Genomic DNA, 26,327 nt, shown 5'->3' with positions numbered 1-26,327 from the left:
GGCCTCCCAGAGTGCTGGGATTACAGATGTGAGCCACTGTGTCTAGCCTACATTCACTTTTTAAAACTGTTGCTTATGGAGAACTTTACATGTGTATAAAAGTAGAGAGAATAATAAAGGAGTCTCTCTGTGCCCAGTACCCAGCTTAACAATGATCAATTCGTGGCCAGCCTCATTCCAGCTGTACTCCCACCCCTCTTTCCCATTACTGAAGCAATTCCTACACATCACATCATCCTATCTGTATGTATTATATATCTAAAAGATAAGGACTCCATAACACACAGTCACAGTACTGTTATCACACCAAAAAACATTAACCACAGTTTCTCAGTATCATCACATCCAGTCAATGTTCAAGTTTCCCCAGTTGTCTAATAACTTTTTACTTTGAATATGTATTTGAATCTAACAAGGTCTGCATATTATAGATTAATTGATAATGTCTTTCAGACTCTCTTAACCAATAGGTTCTCATTCCTTCTCTCTTTTTTCTTTGCAGTTTATTGTTGAAGTCACTTTGGATTCCTTGTCTTACAGAATTTCCCATGTCCTGAATTTTGTTGCTTTCACCTTCCCAGTGGGCTTTAATGTATTCACTTCGTAAAGAGACCGTACACTGACTCACTTTACCACATAGATTACCATCCCTGCTGAATCCACATTTATCCTTAATTTACCTTGTGTGGCTTTTTACCAAAAGGTAAATGGTTCTTGCCATCACATAGCTTACAGTGTAATCTGAAAGATAATAATATTGTAAACTCTTTCAAAATACTAATGTCAAATAGAAGATATGTCAGCCAAGCATGGTAGCTCACGCCTGTAATCCCAGCACTTTGGTAGGCTGAGGCGGGATTGCTTGAGCCCAGGAGTTGGAGACCAGCCCGGGCAACCTAGCAAGATCCCATTTCTACAAAAAATTTAAAAATTAGCTGAGTGTGGTAGTCCATGCACTTATACTCCCAGCTCCTTGGGGGGCTGTGGTGGGAGGATTGCTTGAGCCCAGGAATTCGAGGCTACAGTGAGCTGTGTTTGCGCCACTGCTCTCCAGCCTTGTGATAAAGCAAGACTCTGTCTCTTGAAAAAAAAAAAAAAAACGTGTGTGTGTGTTTGCATAAAATATGTGTATGTGTGTATATATATATAAATACATTTATATATATAATATATCAAATATAGACATTTCTGCTATTTATGCATTCATGAAAAATATTTTACAAAAATATAAAAATAACAGAGCTCATGGGAAAAATTGGGTAAGAGTCAAACTGTTAAAATGTATGTCGTTTTACAACCAGAATACTTGTTGCCTACCCCTCCACACACACAGTAATTGTTCCCTCATGAGATAATTCACTGAGATCGGGGGGCTACTTGGGAGTCTTAAAAATGTTCAAAGACAGTCGAATAGACATCTCCCCATTAGGGGTCCACAGTGGGGTGCAATCTGCCACTAGCTGAGGGCTGTCTGGGGAGAGGCGCTGAGTGCAAGTGCAGTTTGCAGGTTGGTTCCTGGGAGTTGGCCTGCAGAAAGTTCCTAGGAGTGCTTTCAGGACTGCTTTCTGGGGGAGCAAGAGGGAGGAAGCAAGATTACACAGGGAGAGGATTTGGCCTGCAGTATACACTGAAGTTTTCAGCTGACTCCACAGGGAGCTCTTCCCAACTGCCCCAGATCTTTGGAGGGGGCAGAGTCTTTGTGCCCCTGCATTGACCAGTCACAGGGTCCAACCCTGTGGGGTGAGCCCTTCTGGGGCATAGCTCACGCTTAATTTTCCTAAAGTAGGCTGGAGGGGTCCTGCCTATGCAGCAGCCACGCTGAGACTTGGGACTTTTTCTTTCTTTCTCAGGGTTATAGTTCTGCTCACACTGTCTTGGCTCCCCTTGCTTAGGAAATGTCACGTTTGAACCGTGCAACTCCCCACTTTTACTGGCACCATTCCCCTGTTTACCAAGACAGCCACGCTACTTGGTGTTGTAGAAAGAGCCAACCATGCAAGAGAATAGGAAGGCCTCTTCACTTTTGTATTGGCTTCAGGAAGGTATTGATGCCGTTTATAGACCTAACTCTGATGTTCAATTGTCAGGTTTGTCAGTGCCAAGAAATTCACCTAAAATGTAACGTCTCTTTAAATATATTGGCAAGGAAGTGAACAAATGATTAAGAATAATTTTTTAAGATAACAAGGCATTTTGAATCGATGAAAATGTGAAAAATGAAGGATTATAAACCAAAGGCACTAGTGGATCCACATACAACCTGGATGTCCTCAGTGAGGAAAGTGACTGCCTCCCTTTTACTCACCGTGGTCTAGCTCTGCGCTCGCCACATAAACTCCCTTAATCTGGTAGTGATATACGCAGTCCAGAATCTTTTCAGGTAGCTAATCCTTCCATCTTTAATTTGATTTTCAGGGTAACAAACCTAAACACTTGTCTAGCTAAAGAGAAAAGAACTATTCTTAGTACACTATTTGTGTTCCGTTATTATGTAGTGTTTGTTCCTTACATGGATTGGGGTCCTGTACACACGTATATGTTGGTATACATACACAAGCAACAGACCTCCACATACTGGGTACTTAAAAATCGGTCTTTCAACACAAGTTAGTTCAGTGTTGTGAAAAGCATTTGTATTTAAGATCTTTCTTATTTGAGTTTGGGGTTTAAGAACTTTTGTTCTAGAGGAAAAAACAGCTTCAACCCCAGCTTATTGTTCAAACTGTCCCAGTGGGATTGCTATAATAAGAACTAATTGTAATTAGTACAACAAATGTTTGTATAAGTGAGTGTTATCCTATTGCTTGAAGCTACCTGAAAGTGTTTTTTTATAGTAATTTAAATAAACATTTTCCTGTGCCTTAGGAGTGCTTTGTAATTCAAACTGTTTGTAATTAAGTCATTTGGATAATTTATCACTGAAGCATGATTGGATGGAGTCTAAGAATCTTATCTTTTCGTAGACTGGTTCTAAAGTAAAGTATTAAAATAAGATTCTGATGGGTTAACTTGCTAGGCCAATCCTTCCATAGAATAATGCAAGAAGCAGCTTAAACTTAGCTTGAAGTTAGTAGGATTTCCTTAATAGCTGTAAGTGTAGTTTAGAATATCTCTTGATGCTTATCTGTCTTTAAATTGTAATCTTATATAATTCCATTGGAACTACTTTGTAACAACCAGAAATTTCTGTTTAAAACACAATCTTGAACTAGCTTAAAACGTTATGGGAATTTTCTAAAAAGAAGTTTTTTTCCTTGGTAAGATTTAAATGATACGCTCTTTATGTTTATTAGGGATCAGAGTGCTGGTAGGTTTTTCTGTTTCTGAAGGTTCTGTTAATTCTTATCTGAAGCCACCTGAGCCTCTAGGAAGTTCACTCAGAGTTTGCATGTCTTCAAACAGCGGGCAGTCTCTGCCAGAGAGCACAAGGCTGAAATGCTTTAGTCTTTGATTTGTCATCTGTTGTTCTTTGACAAGTTTATCTTTTCTGCATCAAAAAGGCTTGCTTTAAGCAAAGTACTAGCATTAATGACATCCCCCCTTCAGTCACCTCTGTCCCCTAACTTTAGTCCAGGCTCCTTTAATTCACGTTCTGACTCTTAAAATCACATGGAGGTTTTAAATTTTACCTGACTGGTTTTGAAGCATTTTGTGGGCCTGAACTCCAAATAGCTTTTTAACAAGTGCTTAAACTTACTTTGTGCCTTTCAGTAAACTAGGTTTTGTGAGGTTTATTTTTCTGCAAGCAGAAAAGCTAACTTAGGAAAGCTACTTTACCTAAGTAAATCTGAACATTTCATGTCAGCACCCTTTCTAAAAGGAACATAGCTTTTATAGGAAATTGTTGAGTAGACTTTGGGAATCAGTGCAGTTAGTTTTCTTTTTTTCTAGGTAGCGCTGAAACTTGTAAGTAGAGTATCAGCTTTAAAATAATTTATCCAATTCCAATTCCCAAATTGTTAAAGTTTTAGATTGGATTTGTGTGCCTGCTTACTTTGTGATCCTAAGGAAAGCCACTTATAAGTCTTCTAAAATGTATGATGTGCTGTATAAAGTAAAACAGTGATAGTATTCATTTAGTTAAATCAGTCATTTCGTTTTAGATCAGCCTCCTCACTCTCATCCCCTGTGTCCTCCCTGCTATGGAGATCTGTGTGTTATTATACAGGCAGAAGCATGACTTTCACATTATTTTGTTTTTTAATGGACCTCAGATACTCTAAATTGGATTAATCATGATGCATGACACATTATCATCATTGGTCAGAGTTTATTTTAGACTCTTTATAGGGATTCTTACAAGGCTTTAACCACTGTTAGGCTCATACTGTGGAGGCACCTTCTTAACATTAGTGAATAAAATCAGCTGTCTTTGAGTTGAAGTTACAAGTGATTCATAAACAGAGCCTACTTTCTAGTCATCTATGTCTTAAAATGTTAGGATCAGGCTTGAATTGACTCAGTGTCTTTACACAAGGCTATAGTCTTAGAATGACTCCCTTCAGGGTAATATCTCATTATTTCATAGTTCTGAGTAATAGTACTTTAATCATTTTCTTCCTATCTGTTTCCCTCTCCCCTCCAATTCCTTTTCCTACTTAACTCAGATGTTTTTCTTGCTACCCAGTAGCATTATTGCATGACAGATGATTAAATGGGTAAGGTGTAATCCCTGTTCACAACCTCATCAGGAAGTCTGGGACATTCACAGTCAACTGGAGCAAAGGCCTTGAGTGCTGTGCCAGAGGACTGGGGGCAATTGTGATGCAGCGCTGGATTCAGCTTGCAGAGATCAAGGAAGATAACCTTTGTATGTGTCTTGAAGGAGCAGCAACTGGCAGGTTCAGAGGCTTTCCAGAGAGAAAAAAAGACCATATCTGCAAAGACACGGGTTCTTGAAAGCACAGGTCCTTTTGGGGAACAACAAACACACTGATGGCTAGTCTGTAAGTGCTCCAGACACTTCTCCTTTCTGTGTTACTTTGAAACAAATCCATCCCAGAAATCACTATTTCATCCACAGGTATTTTAGTACTTGAGTATTTATCTCTAAAGGTTAAGAGGTTCTTTTTTAAAATGTATAACTCCAATGCCATTATACTCTATAAAAATTTATAGTAATTGCATACTGTTAATAAGTGTTCAAAGCTCAATGTTCATAAATGTCATAAATTTGAGTTTTCTTTACATTTTCATCGAATTAAGATTCAAATAAGGGTCACACGTAACAATTGGTTGATATATCTTTTAAATTTCTTGCAATCTATGGAGTCTCCCTCCATATTTCTTTCTGTTCCTCTTTCATTTTTAGAATGAAATTTGGAATGTGTGTTTCCCCTTATTAGTAGATTACTCTGAGGAACAGTGCATATAGGAAAGACAGAATAAATATTTATATCCTTTATTTAGCAATTTCCAAATGAGGAGGTGCTCTAGCATTCTCCAAAGATGACTGGAGGGTTTTCCTTTTTTTATTGTTCGTGAATTGAAATGTTTGACGTTTCAATGCATGGCAGCTATTATCTTCATTGGTGATCAAATTTTCCATTTCTACCCAATGGGAGTCTGGCTCCTGAGTACTTTTTTTTATCTGGACAGATCTCGCTTTGTTGCCCAGGTTGAAGGGTAGTGGCACCATCTCGGCTCACTGCAACCTCCGCCTCCTGGATTCAAGTGATTCTGCTGCCTCAGCCTCCTGAGTGGCTGGGGTTACAGGCGTGAGCCACCACGCCTAGCTAATTTTTGTATTTTTAGTAGAGACGGGGTTTCACCATATTGGCCACGTTGGTCTTGAACTCCCGACCTCAGATGATCCGCCTGCCTTGGCCTCCCAAAGTGCTAGGATTACAGGCGTGAGCCACTGCGCCTGGCCTCTGAGTACTTAAAAAAAAAAAAAAAATTTTTTTTTTTAATCGAGTATATTTAAAGCTGTACATGTTATGAGTTACATATATGTAGTGACATAGTTACCCATTTTCCCTTCATGGCAAGAGCAGGTGTAATCTCATTTAGTGAACCTCCTGACAGAGTACAGTGTTGTTAGCCACAGTCCCCACACCATACCTTAGATCTGAAGTGCAGAGAGCTAAGGTACAGCGTGGGGACCTACACACCTGCTACTTTGCATCCTTTGACCTACATCTCCCCATTTCTATCCCCCACCCTGCTCCAGTAACCACATTTTATCTTACACTCTATTTCTATTCCATCTTATCAGTGAGATCATGCAACGTTTTTCTTTCCTGTCTGGTTTATTTCACTTACCATAGTGTCCTCTAGGTTCATCCATGTCGTGGCAAATGACTGGATCTCCTCCTTTTTAAAGTCTGAGTAATATTCCACTGTATACATACATACACACCACAGTTTCTTTATCCATTCACCTGTGGACAGACACTTAGGATGTTTCCATGTCTTGGCTATTATGCAAACTGCTGCGGTGAACATGGGAGTGCAGCCATCTTCACAAGGTGATTTGATTTGCTTTGGGTATATTTCCAGAAGAGGGGTTGCTGGGCTATACAGTAATTGTATTTTTAATTCCTTTGGGAACCTCCACACTGTTTTCTTTGAGGGTATGCCAATCTGCATTCCCATCAGCAGCGTACAGGGTTTCTGTTTCTCCACACTCTTGCCAACACTTATTATCTCTTATCTTTTTGATAATAACTCTCCTAATGGGTGTGGGATGATATCTCATGATGGTTCTGATTTACATTTCCTTGATGGTTAGTGATGTTGAGCATCTTTTGGTCATGTGTATGTCATCTTTTGAGAAATACCTGTCCAGCATCTTTGCCCATTTTTTAATCAGGTTATGTATTTTCTTGCTATTGAGTTGCATGAGTTCTTTTTAAGTTTCAGATATTAACTTTATATCAGATACATGGTCTACAAGTATTTTTCCCTAATTTGTAGGTTGCCTTTTCATTGTGTTGATTGTTTCCTCTGCTGTGCAGAAGCTTTTTAGTTTGATGTAGTCCTATTTACGTATTTTTGCTTTGGTAGCCTGAGCTTTTGGTGTGATATCCACATTATTGCCAAAAGCAGTGTCAAGAAACTTTTCTCCTGTGTTTTCTTCTGGGAGTTTTATGGTTTTAGGTCTTACGTTTAGATCTTTAATCCATTTTGAGTTGATTTTTGTATATGTTGTAAGATAAGGTCCAATTTCATTTTTTTACATGAGAAACCCAGTTTTTCCAGCACCATTTATGAAAGAGACTATCCTTTCCCCATTGTGTCTTCTTCATGCTCTTGTCAAAAATTAGTTGACTATAAATGTTTAGATTTATTTCAGTTCTCTAACCTGTTCCATTGGTCTGTGTGTCTGTTTTTTGTGCCAGTACGATACTGTTTTAATTACTATAGCTTGTAGTATAATTTTACATCAACAAGTGTGGTGTCTCCAGCTCTGTTTTTCTCTCTCAGAATTACTTCAGTTATTCGAGGTCTTTTGTGGTTCCATGTGGATTTTAGAATTGTTTTTTCTATTTCTATTAAGAATGCCATTGGGATTTTGGCAGATTACATTGAATCTGTATATTGCTTTGGGTCATGTGGACATTGTAATAATATTCTTTTAATTCATAAGCATGGAATATCTTTCCATTTATCTGTGTCCTTTTTCGTTCATCAGTGTTTTATAGTTTTCAGTGTACAGGTCTTTTACCTCCTATGTTAAATTTATCCCTAAGTATTTTGATTTTTTTTTTTGATGGTACCATAAATGGGATTGTTTTCTTGATTTCTTTTTCAGCTAGGTTTTCATTTGTTTGGGATTTATCCTTGGCGTGCAAGGCTGGTTTAACTGTGTAAGTCAGTCAATGTAATGCATTATATTAACAGATGGAAAGACAAAACCACATGATCATCTCAGTCAACACAGAAAAAGCATTCAGCATCCTTTATTGGTAAAAACTCTCAACAATTTAGGTACAGAAAGAAAATTTCTCAACAAAATAAAGGCCACTTATGAAAAACCCATAGTTAGTGTCATAACTGATGGGGGGAAGTGTGAAAGCTTTCCCTCTAAGATCTGGTACAAGACAGGGATGTCCATTCTTGCCATTTCTGTTCAACATAGTACTGGAAGTACTATCAAGAACAGTCAGATGAGAAAAAGAAATAAAAGATCTCTGAATTGGAAAGGGAAAATTAAAATTATCTCGTTTGCAGATGACCTGATCCTATATGTAGAAAACCCCAAAGGCTACCAGAAAACTGTTAGAACTAAATGAATGCAGTAAAGTTGCAGGATACATGATCAACATACAAAAATCTGTGGTATTTCTATACACAGATAATGACCTGAGTACTGTTGAGATGACCCTAAGTGGTATTTAATAGCTTCCTTCCAATCTAGTGTAAGAGTTTCCAGGTCCACTGTGTACATTTTCTGCCCCACACTTGGAGTCGTCCCTTTCTCCCTGATTCCTTTCTTTGTGGTAAGTGATATTTAGCGACACAGTCTAGGCGTTGGGGTTGTTCATTTCTTCCTAGATTGGTCTTCATTTGTAGGCCTTGTTACATGTATAAAACTATAATTTCTTTATGATAAAATATATCCTGAGTTTATAGTCATATTGCCAGATTAGATTTAGGACCACAAGTACTTAACCCCACTCATCTTTTATCTTTACTTACCCACAGTAAGTTTCCTGGAATCAACAGGTTCCAGAAATAAAAGCATTAAAATATCACAGTACTCATTTGCTTATTTCCCATTATACACACAATAGTTACAGAGTAATGCCAATAACTTGATCATTTAAAAAAAAGAGAGAGAGAGATTCAGAGGGTTTGTTTTGGGTGTGTGGCAGTTCTTTTTGTCTTTATGTATTTCCCATTCAGTCTATACAGTTAAATTATTATGTTTTCAGTCATCTGGAATTTCTTTTTGTGTGGCTCTTCACCAGCTAGTTGCGGAATCAAGTTTGTTTCATTTCACTTTTAGAAATTGCTTTTTTGAATTTGATTTTGTTATATGTCCATTGACTTCTGTGTTCCATATTTTATTCACTTCGTTATTTTATACATTTATTCTTGGTTCTGTGGTTTGAACTTTGTACAGCCTTTAAGTGGAACCTGACGCCCAGGATCTTTCTTCACAGTGGTCATCTCACTGTCAGACTCTCCAGGGCTTGCTGCTTACACATAACCCTTTAAAAAATACGGCTAGATTGTAGGCAGTCTTAAAAGTAAACAAAGAAAATACATCCATACTTGGCATCATTTAGGATATGTTATTTCTCCGCTACCCTCCATTCCAAAATGGAAGCGTAATTTTTCTAAACCTAGGAACAGACATTCCCATTTCAATCATGTGATAGCTGGGAAAGAGCTAACCTCTCCTCCCAGAGGCACTCTGCAAGCTAGCGTCCATAGTGGGATGCTTGCCAGGCCCTCTTTTCACTTCCCTGCTATGCTTTTGTCATTTTTGCAAAAACTTACATGGGTAAAAGCCCACCCTCTTGGACAATCTGGGACAAAACAAAGATTTAACTATGAGATTTAACAAGAGAACTACTCATTTTATCCAGATAATGGAACTATCTGTTTAAATAGCCCTTTCAAAGTAAGTTCAGCAGAGCACTAATTTCATGGGATGCCAGTGGGTGTTTACCAAAAAGGGTTCCAGGATCAAATAAATGTGGGCCATTCTGAAGTTTAACAGCGGCCACGTGTCTCAGATGGTGATATGCATTATGAATCAAAGGGAGGAATAGCACAGGCTTGTTTCCCAAACTTACTTAGACCATGAATCCAGCCCAGTTTTTCATAAAACAACATGCTGGCATTGGAAAAGTGCTCCGTTAGAAAGTAAGGCTGCCTCTCACTTGAACCCTACAGGAGATACATGAGACAGAGAAATGTGTTAACCTATCCCACGGGGATACATTCAGCAAAAATCTGATTATGAGAGAACTTTACAGGACAAATGATTTGGTTTCATCGACAACAATTTGCAAAAACGAGAGGGATGTTCAACCTGGAATATCAATTTAGCATATTTATATTGATATTCCAGGTTGAATATCCCTAAATCAAAAATCCGAAACTCTTCTGGTCCTAAGCATTTCAAATAAGGGATACTCAACGTGAACTTTCATGAGTTCATTATCAATAACTGAGTCCATAACTAAGTTAAAATTTCCCTGCTTAGTCTAGGTTTTTTTCCAAGAGTTATATTCACCCCCTCCCTAACCCAGCCCCCAAAGACCAGGGTTTCTAAAGAGTGTAATCCTTGGATTCACAGATGTTATTTGTTGCAGAACAAAGCAGCTCATCGATGCCATTCGTCTGTATTTGGTGGAGTGTCCCATAGCCTCCCTTGTTCCTTTGCACTGTGAGGCAGATTATCCCGTGTGAGCAAGTGTGTCCTGGCGCCAGGAGATTGCTGGGTGTGCAGATAGAGGCTTGCGTGCCTGTGGAAGGCACCCGCTCTGCAACCTGGACCCCGCAGTCTTTCCACGGAGCATCTGATAGCAGATCCATCCTGTGCTACGTGCCCAGGAGCCAGTCGCACAAGGCAGTGACGCGCAGGGTGCGAAGCAATGAAAGTGGTGGTTCATTCTAACCAGAACGGAAGTCCTTATAAAAACATCTCTCCTAGTTGCTGCAGTTCCAACAGAGATGCAAAATCCATGTGTTTTTTTAAAAAAAGGCAATTATGGGGGGGCCAAACCATTTTAAGATACATGAAGAACCTCTTCTCTTTCCTTTTCTCATTCTACACCCTGCCTACCTCACTCCCTGCAGTCCCCAAGCCACTTGCACACCCAGCCCCCCTTCAACTAGCTTCGTTCATTGCCAGCCATGGTGCTGTCTGCTCTGGAAAGTGGCAGGAAAAGCTGATAAGGTGCCGAGGACAGAATCTCTGGTCTTATCTCACTCTAGCACATGGTGCCGAGAGTGCATCCTTTTCCTGTCCTAGGACAAGAGACATAAACTGGCCATCTCCCGGCAGCAAGGACTTCAAACGGGGCTTGGGCCTGCCTCTGCTTTCTAGAGGAGCCAGAAAGGAGAAAGTGGGTCATGACTTTTTGAAAGTTGTTTTAGTACCAGTAAAAATTTATGTCGTCTTGTACATCAGCAAACATAACTTCATAATAAGACACTCATAAAGAAGAAATGAGAAAGCAGTGAGGGTGAGGGCAGGGCCTGCCAACACACCCAAGGGTTGGAAGTCGCTGGGCTGTTTTGTTTGGTTAGAGCTTCACCAGGACACACGTTCGGCCTGAAAGGATTAGATTTGGCTTTTTGTTTGTTGACAGATGAAGCAAGTGGTTTTAAGAGCTTTTGTGATAGTAAGAAACTGACATACATATGGTCTAGTGCAGGAGAAGAGGAGGAAAACACTGGCTTATTTTTCCTTCTGTCCTTCTCTCTTGCCAGGAAAGCAGAAATAACATTCCTCCCCAGATTTTCCTTCTGTGACATCATGAAAACAGGAAGAAGGGGGACCTTTCTTTGGGTTGCAGTGTGGGGGAAGGGTTGGCGGAGAAGGCAAAGCTCTGCGTCTCCAGCCGTAGTCTGAAGGGAGCAGGGTGGCGACTCTGGTGACAGGTCTGGGCAGCACCATCCCGTCCCTTGCTTCCCCTTCCTTGTGGTCCCTTCCTGACCTTACGACGCAGAGCTGGAAGAGTGGGCAGCCTGAGGTCATCATCAGCCGTTGTGAGCCTCAAGAGGACCCAGTTAGCAACTTGAGGCGGGAGTTCAGTTTTGATTCTGTGTTACCATTTTTGGAAGAAATTGGTTGGCTGTACAATTCTGACAGCCAATTGTTGACATTCCAAAGGTTAATGACAGTGTTAAGAATTATATATATTATATAATGTTAAAGACCAATTTTTATTTATTTATTTATTTATTTATTTATTTATTTATTTATTTATTTATTTTTTGAGCGGAGTCTCACTCTGTTACCCAGGCTGGAGTGCAGTGGCACGACTTTGGCTCACTGCAACCTCCGCTTCTCAGGTTCAAGAGATTCTCCTGTCTCAGCCTCCCAAGTAGCTGGGATTACAGGCTGCACCACCACACCTGGCTAATTTTTGTATTTTTAGTAGAGATGGGGTTTTGCCATGTTGGCCAGGCTGGTCTCGCACTCCTGACCTTAGGTGATCCACCTGCCTCGGCCTCCCAAAGTGCTGGGATTACACGTGTGAGCCAGCGCCCCCAGCCCAAGACCAATTTTATTCTTGAAAGCTTTTGCCTTCTCCTTTTACTGAGTGCTATGGACTTATCTAGGCTATAATGAATGCTAGAATTGTAATGGACCTTAAAAATGTAGCTGTTGATTTTCAAAGTGGATTCCATAGAGTTCTAGCATCCCCAGGGGCTTTTACAAGGGGATTCGAGGGGAGGGTTGGGACATGAGCTTTGGATTGCTCCCACCCCGCTGCAGCCAAAGCTTCCTGAGATGTTGTACAGATTGGCCTTCTGTTTAAGACTGTGTTTGAAGAAAGTCATGTGAAAAAACTATGTTGAAAAAAGTTACTGAGGAGCCCTATTTCCCTGTCTTGCAAATGATTGCATTTGAGGCCTGGAAAAGCCGGTGACTTGTCCTAGATCACATGTTCTGTCAGTTGTGCTTCCAATCTTCTGACAGCCAGGTCATTGCCACTTCTACTATCTTAAATTGAGTACCCGTTTTCTGTCCTTTGCTAGCTGATATTTTGTAGCAGTGCCACTCAAAGTACGGTCCATAGACAAGATAAAGACAGAAATTAAGAGTAAGCATTTAGAAGCTTTTCTAGTAGTTTGACAATAATTTAGGACTTGGGTTTTAGATGTCTTTTTTAAAACTTCATTTTTCTGCTAACTTTTTTAACTTTATAAAAATCTTGCCGTGTAATCCTGTAATGGATTCAAAATTTTTAAAGGCAAAAAAAAAAAACCAAAAAAAAAACCCACAAAACAGACAGAACTAATCCTTTACCCCTGATAGTTTGAGAAGCAGCATGCTGGAGGGCATTGAATTTCTGGTGGTTGGGGGCGTTCAGAACTATAAGCAATGCTTTGTTGCCAGCGAGGCAGGTCTTGCTGCAAGAACCTTTTTGGATTCTGAACATGCAGGGAGACAGTCTTTCTTGTACTTTTTCACTTAGGTTTTCAATATATTTTTTGTTTATAAAATAAAAACTTATAGCTTGTGTAAAACAAGAGAAGAGGTTATAGGATTATATGTTTAATAGCAGTAACAATTTTTATTTTTTATGAGCTCCTTGGAATTACAGTCTCAGTGTAACTGGTTAGGGTTTTTCTTGAGTAGAATTGGCTTTGTAGTTGGTTTGTTGTTGTTTAGTTTTTGTCTATGCTAAAAATAAGTTGTGCCGGTGTATTGCCTTTTTTTTATTGTGATAAGAACACTATCTGATGTATTATTTTATATCATTTACTTTTTTAACATGACTAATTTCGGAATTTTATTTATTCTTACTAATTTCGGTATCTTTTAAACATAGAATGACTTTGCTTTGCCAAATTTACTCCTAAAAATATTTCTCAAATCTTTTTATTTGCTACATTGATTTCTGGTGAAAGAAAGAGTATGTGAAAATATTAGCCTTATGTAGTTTACAAGAATTGAAAGAAGAGACTTTTTTTGTTAGTCAACTATATTCACCTAATTTACCTTTCTTTTATAAACAATCATGACTACTTAATTATTCCATGTAACTATGCATACCCTATTCCTAGTTTCAAAATAAATATTTTATTCTCTAAAAAGACCTTATTCGGCTGGGCACGGTGGCTCACGCCTGTAATCCCAGCACTTTGGGTGGCCGAGGCGGGTGGATCACCTGAGGTTGGGAGTTCGAGACCAGCCTGACCAACATGGAGAAACCCTGTCTCTACTAAAAATACAAAATTAGCTGGGCGTGGTGGCACATGCCTGTAATCCCAGCTACTCGGGAGGCTGAGGCAGGAGAATCACTTGAACCCTGGAGGTGGAGGTTGCGGTGAGCCGAGATTGTGCCATTGCATTCCAGCCTGGGCAACAAGAGTGAAACTCTGTCTCAAAAAAAAAAAAAGACCTTATTCTTTTTAGAAATTAGAAGATTTCACATTTAATAGAATCTTCAAGAACTGCTGTGCTTTCTATAGTAAGGAGCCTGCATTTGAGTTGTCATGGTTCTTCAGCAATTTTCACCTCTTCCTGTGGAATAAAGATGGAAGAGACAGAACCCTCTGGAAGCTTCTGCTCTGTTCTGTGAGAGGCCAGTGCTGGGTCTCAACTGTTTATCAAAGCTGTTTGTCCTGCCTCTGGAGAGCAGGGGAGAGAACCATTTGACCTGGAATTATAAAATGCAGTCAATTTGGAATATTTTTAGACATCATTCACAGAAGTTGAGGCCTGTGTCACATTGATCATTTCCAGCTCTGGAGGAGCCTCGTTTATCTTCCATGGCCAGTGTGTCGGGAAAGGTTGTCACTGCAGCTTTCCGAGCCTGAGGGCCTTTCAGGGAGGCAGGAAGCCTGCTCCTCTTTCTCTTTCCTCTTTTTCCACAGAGGCTGGATGACTCTTGTCAGTGATCCTGATGTTGGTTACTTGAGAAGCTGTTGCCATAGAGAACCATCCTTTTAAAACATGTTTATGTCGGCTTTTCCTAATAAGTGGCAATCGGAATAGCTGGTTAGGCATATGGGAAAAAATAAAAATAAAAAGACATAAAATTAACAGCTCTGTTACCATTGGCCTTCATATGAGGAATTTGGCATTCTGTGTATTTCTCTACTAAAGTCCAGCCAAGCTATTCTGTCCCTTCTAGTTCGTATTATCTTCTCCAATGTCCGGTGTGTCTGAGTTTGTAACTTCCAAGCGGAGTTCTGATGCCTGATATTAGAAAGGTATCTCTGCATACTTGCTGGGTTGCTGAGAGTGCTCTTTGATGTCACATCACTTTTTAAACAAATTTTTTCTTTACTGTCTTTTGCTACTCAAAAGCAGGCAGCAGTTAGCAGCCTCTCTGCTGCTTTCTGACACAGTTCAGAAAGGTAGGCATTCTGTCGCTGGCAGGAGACAGAGCTTGAGGACTTTGTCAAAGCCCAACGTCCTCCAGTTCCATAGGTGTATATATGTACATGCGTGTATATAAAGGTATATTGTGTGTGTGCACTGGAAAAGCACCTGCCACTTCCAAAAGTCAGCAGTATTGTATTCACAGTCACAAAGCCGATTTTATAATACATTTATTCAGTAAATATTTACTTAGCACCTATTGTATGTACTTGTATAATGAGAAAGAAAACAAATTTTCACAAGATTTTTACCAAGGAAATTCAAAACTTTAAGGACACTGGTATTTGAAATTCATGTAATTTTTACATGTCATAAAATAGTTTTTTGTTTCCTCCTAACCATTTAGAAATGGTAAAAAAAAAAAAAAAAATCATTAAAAACTAGGCCCACGGCCATAGTTCACCAGTCTCTGTTCTAGAGAGAACCCTCTGGAACCCCTGCAGAGTGGGCTTCTAATACATGCCACAGGTTCTTACACCTGTTTCACATGTGCACGCACACACAATTTCTGTGTTTTCCAATTGAGTTGCTGCATAATTCTCATTCTGTTATTATATCTTTGCTTTTTAATACAACTTCAAATCACAACTCTCTTCAGTCAATGGGGTTTTATATTTGTTTTTGACTCTTGTGATACTTGCTAATGCTAAAACTGATTGCGTCTCCCAGGCAAATTCCCCGAGGCTGCTCACTGCCGAGACTTGGTGTGTTTAGCCTAATTCCAGATGTGAGCGATGAATGTCTTGAAAAATGTACAAGATTTCACACTTGAAAAGCTTTTTGTGAGTGTAAAAATAGCTGTTCGTCAATAAAACACTGGATGTTTTCAGTTACGTGGAAACCACGAAGGAAAAGCATGAAACCACAGAGGTTCCATAGAGAGAAGAGCAGGGCCGCCCGCCATAGTGGCTCAGGGCAGGCTTTCCAACGAACGGCTGTGAATCACTGCCTAGCTCAGCCTTCAGTGGTAAACCCATTTCAATGACTCCCTAGAATCAGCTTGTCCAGGTTGTTTTCAGCTAAGATATAATGTAGGCTGTGCCTTCACAGCTTGCTACCAGAGGCTGCTGGTGGAACTTCCATCCCACTGCTGTTCTCCAAATGAGCTGCTTACCTTTGTATGTGATATGCCCGAGAACTCTCTTCTCCTTACCAAGAACAGTTCTCTTCTTTAGCAAGAACAGTTCAGTCTCTACTGGCATTGCTTGTGTTCAACTAATCCCACAAAAAGAACGTGGCAGTTCCCATACCACACAGTACCTTGCTTTTTTCCAATTGACTTATCCCCTCCAAGGCAACTATGGTAACATGTGGAATGATAGAGCAGAAGGAGAAATGGATGGATCACTGGACTGAGTTTCTGTTTATTGCTAAGGGCCAGGAAGGAACTGGCTGACAGCAGACGACACTCAGATGTACTCTGCAGTAGTTAGAGAAGCAGTTTGCATCATGAGGCAAGGGAAGGTGCTATCTGATGAGAAGGGGGTGGTTTCATGTGGATGGGAGGAATCTGCACTCAAAATGCTGATTCTCTTCTTACCCTCCCACGCCCCTTCTGGACATTAGACCTGCCTGATGTGCAGACAAGTTCGTGCTGACAAACACAAAGCATCTGGGGCCAGTGGGTGGTGGTGGGAGCTCTTCACAGCCTTGGTCCAGCTGGGTTTGGTGTCTTTGTGCCTTTGTTGAGCACTTACTGTACCTTGTTCCTCATTAGGGAGGTTGTGGATTGTATGAATACAAATGAAATATAAATGGCCCCTGTCCTCAAGAAACTTGTTTCCTTGGGAAGATGCTAGCAAAGCAAATTAAACAAATACAGAAAATAGAAGCAACAAGTTGCTATTATGGGGAATAAACAAGAAAGGATGTTCACGTGGGATTGGACTTGTGGAAGGAAGCAGTCACACACTTGATCTTCAAGAAAGTGATGCACGGGACTGTGTACAGGGGATGTGGAAGAACATCGTAGGCCAGCATAGGGAGTGACTGGGTCAGTTCATCCTGCCCCTTCTGTTGGAGGAGTTTAAAGTACACACACAGCTGACAGTGGGGTCTCCACAATCCCTTTGTTTTGAGGAGTCACACAGAGTCACTTCATACCTGAAGGGATACATGAAGACATAATTTGTGTTTGTCAGAACTGCCCCACTGAAAAGTTTGGAAAAGGTACAGAATGTTCTGTGAAACCACTCACTTGCCAAGCTTTCTTAACTTTTCACAGACTAACCCAGCACAGGCTGATGACAGACAGGCTGTGGTGGCAGTGAGCATTTGTTCATCACAGGCAATAGCCATCAGGGCTCACAACCCCAGTTGCTAAATACATTACCCTTGAGCTCTGGGTGTCTACTTTGTTAACAAAGTTCATTGAAGGATTACTGTTGCAGCATGACCTCCGTGTCTTAATGTGGAAATCAGAAAGCTTCCATCATCCTGTCACTTAAGATCAGTAGTGATGTATGAGCAAGGCTGGCGAGCTGAAAGACTTGCCTTTGAAGCCCATTCCCTGGACTGGCGTGTTGATCGTAAGTAGGGGGATTCTGTAGTAAGGTGCATCTGCTTCTGGCACTTCACTAAGGTCTCTGTGCAAACTGCTTCATTTCCTTGCCCCAAAAGATTCTTTTGAGAATAATGGAGAATCCTCTCTATTTGGGCATTGTACTAATAATCCATCTCAGTATACATGTTTGAATGACACAAGAGCAAAGTCCTCCATGAGCCCAGAGGAGCTTGCGCAGATACTCATGTAGCTGCAGAGTCTCCAGATGGAGGATCCTAAAAGAAGCAGAACAGACTCTAATTCTGTAGACATCCGAGAAGAGTTGATACATGTAGCTTCAGGCATCTTTCAGGGACCGGAGAGGACTGTGGTGTATTGTAATTGATACCCGCAGGGACTCTCTGCAGGGTCAGCTTGCCTTTGTGCCCACTCTTTGTTTTTTCCTCAGTGGTAATTCGGAATTGCCAGAGATGGCGTTAAGATTCTCCAGCTCTAATCGTGACGCACAGTGTACGCCCATGAACCACCTGAATTGACCTGTTGCTGATGAGGAAACTAAGTCAGAGAACCACAGCAGCCACCTTTCCATATTGGCAGTGTCCAGGCGGAAGCTGTCCAGCATCTGCCCAAGAGGGCTTCTTGCCTGGGTGGAAGGTTTGGACTTGGGTTTTACTCTGTGCTTTAAAACAGTCAAACTTTTTCAAGTGAATGTACATGCTACTTTGATAAATTATAAAACTCTTTTAAGCCTGGCTTCAGGCTGTTTTTTATTTATATGAATTGCAAACCAAAATGATGTAGTTTTTTTCTCTTTTGAAAGTACTATTTCTGTGGATATTTTTTCTGCATCAGTCAACTGAGGTGAGTGTAGACCTTAGTCTCTGGATTATGTGGTCAATTGATACATACTTTAGTTTTGGGGTGGCTTCTGAAGAGAGAGGAAAGGTGACAAGGCAGTCCATGAGGTGGGAGCTAGGAGTCGGGGTCCGGTGGTACAGGGAGCAAGGGCTTTGCACCTGGCAGCCTTAGGGTTGTCTCTCTCCTGCTGTGTTCCAGCTGTGAGACCTTCTGCGGATTAAGTGCTAGGAGTCTCACTCTCTGCCTGTGTCATGTGGAGAGGACGCCTCTCCTCAGGTTGCCGCAAGAGTTGGCTGAGATGCCACTTGATGTCAAGTGCCTGGCACGGTGGTGATAGCTGCCTTCCTCAGGACACCCAGGCCTGATCACTTTGGGTGAAGCTTCCTCACGTGATTGAGCAGGGTGATCCCATGGGCCTGGCTTTAAACTCTCAGGGCTCTGTGAACTGGGGAACAGGTGCTCCAGAGTCATCTCAGTTCAAAGCCACAAGTACTTATTGATTGACTAGAAATTAAGGCCCACTTACCATTTGGGAAAGTCAGTCATCAAATGTTTTTGACACATGTGATGCACTCATTAGCGCTGAAGGAAGGGAGAGGACTGTGAGGCTTGCTGTGAACAGACTAGGCCAGTCCTGCTTATTTTATTAGGTTGGTGCAAAAGTAATCACGGTTTTTGCCATTAGTGGCAAAACCTCCTTTAGCTGAACAGCAAGCATTGGAATTTGAAAAAGAGAGAGAGACATTTCCCGAATCCCTGAGCTTAAATCACATTTGGCAAGATGATTAACCATATTTCTTGGTAGTATTTTATATGGAACCAGAAGTTTTCAAGTTACTCTTAAATTTGTTTCATTAGGTTTTGGCACACAGTTAGCAAACGACATTCTCAACATTTATGAAGCAGTGAATGTCACATTTAAATTTTATTTTATTTTATTTTTTGAGGTTGTATTGTGTGTTTAATGGAAATGTGGGAAAATGCAAGTTATTGTCATTTCAAAATGCTTAAAAGTAACTTGTTTTCTCAATACTTGTTTACTTTGATAGAGACCAGATGTAAAAGCATTAGTTTTCCTGAAAAGATGTATATATTTTTATGTGATGCCATGGTCAAGAATGCAGAAGCAGGATTAGAATCTCTGCAGTGAAACTGAGTCTCCGACTTTGGTGTATAAAAGATGAGTCCTGGCCATTGCTCCTGCAGGAGTCAGATTTTCAATGTATTTTTCCTTTGAGTCCATGGTCTTGTAAAATAGGCACATTTCTGTGATGTGGGAGGGTGGCTACCCCTGCATTAAGCAGCTCTCTCTTGCCAGTCATTGTGTGGCCAGCACTTTGCTGGGAAGAAGTAGGACTTGGATGCTGGCCCCTCTCTAGCCTGTCTCCATGCCCTGCCAAGCCTGTGCAGTGACCCGTGCCTATTAAACTTACATCCCAGAAGTTGATGATGAGCATACTTACTTTCTGGAGTTACGAAGACCCGCCGAATTCAACAAGTGACTCAAAAATGGTCTTGTATTTCCTGATAATAAAAAATGTGATTAATACCGGCAATTAGTTCCGGTGATTAAAATCAGGAATTCACAAGGTAATAAATCGATGAGCAAGGTAAGGAGTCATAGGATTCGACTCAGATCTGAGTTCCAGCCTCAAAAATACATTCCAAAAGAGTGGCCCACAGACTGCAGGCTCCTGTAGTGCTGCGAAACTGTCAGTGAGACTTCTGTTGCATAAACGAGCCAGCCGTCGTCGCCGAGTCTGTCTCTGTGTGGCTGAGGGTGCCTGGTCACCGAGCCTGTCTCTCTGTGGCTGTGAGGGTGCCTGGTCACCGAGCCTGTCTCTGTGTGGCTGTGAGGGTGCCTGGTCACCGAGCCTGTCTCTGTGGCTGTGAGGGTGCCCGTCTGTGGGAGGCAGGATCTTTCTTGTTCATGAGCCTGGGATTGGCTCGTGCCCGGAGAGCCTTGAGAAGATCCTTCACTCTGCTGTGCAGCATTTCAGCTCTTTTTCAACGTTTGAAGAACAAAAAGACAAATCTCCTGAGGCAGATATTTTTTATTTTTCTCAAAATCACCCTATGGAATTCCAGCACAAATTGAATAGTAATAGATAAAATTAAAACTTCTTCCCAAAACTCAGTTGATTTATTCTTCATGTTCTGCCTATTTTGAAATTCCAGAATTGACCACATGATTTTTTTTTTAACGTACCCCTTGGTGAAAGCTGTCTGAGGCACTTGCCACTGAAGGCCCAATTGTCCATTGATATATAATAATATCGATTCTGCTGGAACTGCAACTGGGACATTATCTTGGATTCCACTGAGGTGGCTTTTGAGGACCACTGTGTCGAGACAATACAGGGTCTGTTTATAGGTGGTTTGTAATTCAGTTACCTGCACAAGCAGAACCTTGCCAGCCAAGTTTAGGATCATTAGTAGAATCCTGATTTGGAGATTTCTTTATTCAGGAGCCGTTTCCCACCCTCCCATCATGAAAGCGTAGAACACCCAGCCTCTTCTTGTGAGACAAATGAGTATGAAGGAAGAAGTTGGGTGACTATGAAAACCTAAGTTTAGCATGATTGCTTAATGACTTATTCCCAGAGTCTCTGTGGGCAGAGTTGCTGCAGACATTGATTTGACTCCGAGCATATTCCTTATAGTCTTCAACCCGAAAGCACTTCCTGCCTCACAGGCACGCCTCCTCACCTTACTGCCAGCCTCAGCCCAAATGGCGATTCCAGCATTTCATTCTTTATCCCAGCCTCTCCCCTTAGGAATTTTCTCTCGCTTCTCAAGCTTTACAGCAAAATGTACTTTTAGATATATACATTTTTCACATTTTTTTCTTATAGCAGATATTACCTGACAATGAGATATACTCATTTAAAATTAAAATCCTAATCCCAGCTGTTATTTGTGAGTAACTCACATTTAAAAACAGCCCAAACACAGTCCCGAGTATCCAGTTTTTGTTAGGGAAGGAGGGGGCATTTCCCTACTCCCCACCCCCAGCTGAGGGAAAGAAGCCCCCAAGCTGGCCCGTTCGTTCAGGGAGGAGGCTGAGACACGCGGAGTCTCCACTCTGCCCTCCCTTCAGGAGCAGCTGCCAGAGCGGCCACGCTCCACCTTTGGGGGAGAAAGGGTGCCCCCGGCAAGCCAGGTTCCAGGGTGGAATGCGGCTCCTGTCCTCATGGAAGGTTAACCTATCCAGATGGCGTCTAAGTTTCTAGATCAACACAGAGGCCCATGTAACCCATAATGAAGGTGAAATCGGTGTCTAACAAAATCACCAAGCTCTGGAACACCAGTGTCCCTGTTTCTGATGGGAGATTCTGGGAGCTTAGTCACCACAACACTTGTTTCTAGGGAGACATTTACTCAGAATTCCATCGAGGCGGCTTGCCTGCTCCCTTCTGACATTAGCTTCTGCCTGTCATCTACCACCCCACCTAGTACCCAGCCGGAGTGTGTGGCCGCCTTGCTCCAGGCCTGCAGTTCAGGCCAACCAGAAGGGAGAGAGGCCAAAGGGAGCGTGTCACTCAGCCTTGTCTCCTAAGTGCCGGGTGTGGGTGCCGGGTGTGAGCGCCGGGTGTGGGTGCCAGGTGTGAGCACCGGGTGTGAGCGCCGGGTGTGGGTGCCTCCTGGGTGCGGTGAGGGATGAACAGTTGATGCTTACCTGCCTTTTAACTCTTCTGCCCACCATAGGGCGATGCCAGTCCCTCCACTTCAGATGAGAACGAAACCACGACAACCAGTGCCTTCACCATCCAGGAGTACTTTGCCAAGCGGATGGCGGCACTGAAGAACAAGCCCCAGGTTCCAGTTCCAGGGTCTGACATTTCCGAGACGCAGGTGGAACGTAAAAGGGGGAAGAAAAGAAATAAAGAGTCCACAGGTAAAGATGTGGAAAGTTACCTCCAGCCTAAGGCCAAGAGGCACACGGAGGGAAAGCCCGAGAGGGCCGAGGCCCAGGAGCGAGTGGCCAAGAAGAAGAGCGTGCCAGCAGAAGAGCAGCTCAGAGGCCCCTGCTGGGACCAGAGTTCCAAGGCCTCTGCTCAGGATGCAGGGGACCATGTGCAGCCGCCTGAGGGCCGGGACTTCACCCTGAAGCCCAAAAAGAGGAGAGGGAAGAAAAAGCTGCAAAAACCAGTAGAGATAGCAGAGGATGCTACACTAGAAGAAACGCTAGTGAAAAACAAGAAGAAGAAGAAGAAGAAGAAGAAGAAAGATTCCAAATGAATCCTTCCCAGCCGGGGCCTTCCGACCACTCAGCTGTCAGGGCACTGCGGGGGCAGACACCTCTGGCCTGAAGTCACAGCAGAGTTCACCCCAGAGCGCCTGGGCGCATCTTGTGGCATGCCCATGGGCTGCCGAGTCCTGCCCTCTCGCCACATTTCCCCCAAGTTACATTCCCAGGAGGACCTTTTTAATGTTCTCAATCGTGGCTCTCAGACACAAATAAATTTTTTTGTAAAGTCTGAGCCCTTCAGCAAGAGAGTTTAATTATAATCATTACAAATACATGCATTCATGTAAGTGTGCACACGTGTGTGTGCATGCGCGCATCTGTGTGTGTGTGTGTGTGTGTGTCACTATCTCCGTTTGCTCTCGGTTCCCTTCAATAACAATGAATGGTGCTTTCTTCTGAAAGACTCAGCCTAATTAAAGGATTAAGAGGCAATAGCTTGGATTCAGATTGTTCTTTTTGTTCTGTAGCCAACCAACATTTTTGCCAAGTAGAAATTATATGATTACATTCCCAAATCAGAGAGGTTTTTTGTTGTGTTTTGGTTTTGATGGGGAAACGCGTTAACGCCCTCCCCCTCCACTAAGCAGTGGCAGCCGACTGTTCTGAGCGCTTCCCCCGCCTCTGCCAAGCTTCAGCAGTGGACAGACTCAGGGCCAGTGTCATCTCTCAGCTCTCACAGGAGGACTCTTGCCGTTCCTGTGCCGAGTGTGGGTTCTCTCATATGTTTCCTTTTGGGGGTCCTTCAGAACAAATCACCTAATACTGATTTATCTGTCACATGGCTGTAAATAGTGACTTATTTGTCATGATCAGGAGGTCCTCAGAAGGCTTAAGAAACTGAGAGGCTAAGGCCGTGAAATTAAAGTCAGTCTTTGGATTGGGACTGCCTTATGAAAGTCCTTAGAGCAAAAGACACCTTTCAGCCCTGCTCCCAGCAGTGGTGTCGCAGCACCATGCTTGTGCCGCCCTCGCCCGCCGCGCCTTGGCCCGTCTCCTTGTGTGCCAGCCGAACTCTCCCTGTGGGTTCACTCGGATGCCTGTAGACACTTCACACCATCCCTGGGACACAGGAGAAGAAAACGCTCAGCTGAGGTTCTGGAGTCCGGCCCTGCCACCTTCCCAGCCCTGTGTCTGCCGTTCTGCCCTCTGCGCCGCCTTCATCTCCTCCTGCTGTTCCTCTTCATCCGCGTACGCGTTTATTCCCTCTTTCTCACGCTCCCCTCCTAGTTCCCAGTTTCCCTGCACCCCCTTTCCCCACGTCCCCATGTCCCCAGCCTACCATGGAGGCCTTGAGGCTGCCTGGCCCTGCTTCAGGCAAACCTGGCTGAGGCCCAGGCGGTGTGTTGTCCTCCATTTGATATAGAGATTGTGGCTGGTGACGGGAACTCAAACTTGCCCCCAATTCGGTGACCTTTTCCCCTTGATTTTAACTCTCAAGGTCACACATTAGACAGGAAGCATGGTCCCGAGATTCTTGAAATGTAGAGAAAATACATGAAGGACATTTGGCTGTAGTCTCTAAGGATGCTGCGCAGTGCTATTTGTTTGAAAAGAGACACACACACACACAGAGAAGAGTCTTATGAATATAGAGCCTGATGACTCGTCTCTTGAGTTTTTCATGTCCCCCCGAGTTTAGAATCCCAGGCTAATAGAGCCTCAGCGGTTTCTGAAGTCACTTTCTCCACAGAGGGCACATGCCCAGGTTCTCTCTGCCTGTCCCATCTTGCCTGTGAAACCAGAGATCCAGAAAGAAGTGGAATGCATGGAACCTAAGGGGAGCTAACTTTCAAAAATAAATAGATGCTGATTGGTTGTTTTTTTGGCCTTTTGTTTTAACTTCCTTTACCAGTAAAAATGAGAGCCGGGAGAATATACCAAAATGTGTGCAGGCGCATTTAGGAGGCAGGTGGAATGCATTTAGGCCAGACATGGGTGCAGGGGCTGGGTGGGAAGACCAGAGGAGGGAGGTGCAGAAGGGAGCTGGTAGTTCCTGGAGTTAGGAATTCCAAGGCAGCTGGACTGGAAGATTGTTCACATGCAACTGTTGGGTTTTTTTTCTTTTTTTCTTTTTTTTTTTTTTCAGAGATAGGGTCTCTTTCTGTTGCCCAGGCTGGAATGCAGAGGCCTGGTCAAAGCTCACTGCAGCTTCGAACTCCTGGGCTCAAGCAGTCATCCTGTCTCAGCCTCCCCAGCAGCTGGGACTGCAGGCATGTGCCACCACACCTGGCTAATGTTTTTATTTTTTCTAGAGACATGGTCTTGCTATGTTGTCCAGGCTGGTATTGAACTCCTGGCCTCAAGTGATCCTCCCGCCTTGGCTTCCCTAAGTGCTGGGATTACAGGTGTGAGCCACTACACCTGGCCCACATGCAGCTTTTACTGAGAGAATGTAGAATGTGGTGATGACTGTTTTCATAGGCCGGAGAAAGGCCTCCTGAATATTTTGTTTGGTTTTTTTTGTTTTTGTTTTTGTTTTTAGGAGAGGGAGTCTCGTTCTATCACCCAGGAGGGAGTGCAGTGGTGCGACCTCAGCTCACTGCAACCTCCGCCTTCTGGATTCAAGTGATTCTCCTGCCTCAGCCTCCTGAGTAGCTGGGATTACAGGCACGGGCCACCACACCTGGCTAATTTTTGTATTCTTAGTACAGATGGGGTTTTGCCATGTTGCCTAGGCTGGTCTCAAACTCCTGAGCTCAAAGTGATCTGCCCACCTCAGGCTCCCAAAGTCCTGGGATTACAGGTGTGAGCCACTGCTCCTGGCCCCTCCTGAATTATTTTAATAATTGAGTGGGCAGCCGGAGAATGAGTCACATGCTCAGCAAAGAGCAGATTTGTTCCAAAGGAGGTGGAGACTATCTTTTCTCTAGATACCCTCAGCTTTCATTTTTCTGTGTCTGTTTTTCAGTCCACTTGGTTTTCTGGATCTAAGTGGAAATTAGAACAACAAGACAAATACTCTGCATTTTATGCTTGATACTTTAAAAATGAGTAGCATATGATCCCTGTTTTTGCCTTGAATTATTTCACCGGGTAAAAATACTTTAATTTTAGTATTATTCAGTGCTTTCCTTGGTTCTTTCAGTTTAAGGAGGAAAAGTAGACTCCCAAGAAAATATTTGTCCACTGAAGAGACTCTTCTGTGTTATCCTGCAGCAACCTTCTCTCCTTTTCTGTTAATTTTAATGGATGATTATTATTATTGTATGAGGTCTTGGATGCCTGGCCTTATTCCAAATACTTCAAATAAGCCAACTCATTTAGTCCTCAAACAACCCAGGAGGTAACCATTATCATCATTCCCCTTTTACGGAAGGGCCTCGCAGCCTTTTATTTTATTTATTTTTTATTATTATTATTATTATTATGTTTTTTTTTTTTTTTGAGATGGAGTCTCGCCCTGTCACCCAGGCTGGAGTGAAGTGGTGCGATCTTGGCTCACTGCAACCTCCACCTCCCAGGTTCAAGTGATCTCCTGCCTCAGCCTCCCAAGTATCTGGGACTACAGACGTGCACCACCACGCCCAGCTAATTTTTGTATTTTTAATAGAGACAGGGTTTCGCCACGTTGGCCAAGCTGGTCTCAAACTCCTGACCTCAGATGACCTGCCCGCCTCGGCCTCCCAAAGTGCTGGGATTACAGGCATGAGCCACTGCGCCCGGCTCTCAGCCTTTTTATAACTAGACTG

General features: G+C 42.6%; 1 protein-coding gene across 6 annotated transcripts in view; it reads left to right on the top strand.

Annotated features, from left to right (window-relative positions):
* Positions 1 to 26,327, top strand: part of PINX1 (PIN2 (TERF1) interacting telomerase inhibitor 1) — a 139,268-nt gene that overhangs the window by 55,076 nt on the left and 57,865 nt on the right. For 3 of the 6 annotated variants that reach the window (XM_016959086.4, XM_016959085.4, XM_016959087.4), the window contains one exon: positions 22,095 to 23,072. The exons of 1 other annotated variant lie outside the window; for it this stretch is intronic. In XM_016959086.4, coding sequence (XP_016814575.2) covers positions 22,095 to 22,628 — 534 coding nt within the window. In that variant the 3' untranslated portion in view covers positions 22,629 to 23,072. Of the gene's footprint in view, positions 1 to 22,094; positions 24,457 to 26,327 lie in introns of those variants that run through there. 2 more of the 6 variants (XM_009440235.5, XM_016959088.3) reach the window with 1 other exon arrangement.

This window comes from Pan troglodytes, chromosome 7, assembly GCF_028858775.2.
Source record: "Pan troglodytes isolate AG18354 chromosome 7, NHGRI_mPanTro3-v2.0_pri, whole genome shotgun sequence".
In the NCBI taxonomy this organism is placed as follows: domain Eukaryota; kingdom Metazoa; phylum Chordata; class Mammalia; order Primates; family Hominidae; genus Pan; species Pan troglodytes.
The sequence above is the reverse complement of the archived record's forward strand: the minus strand, read 5'-3'. Positions and strand labels throughout refer to the sequence as shown.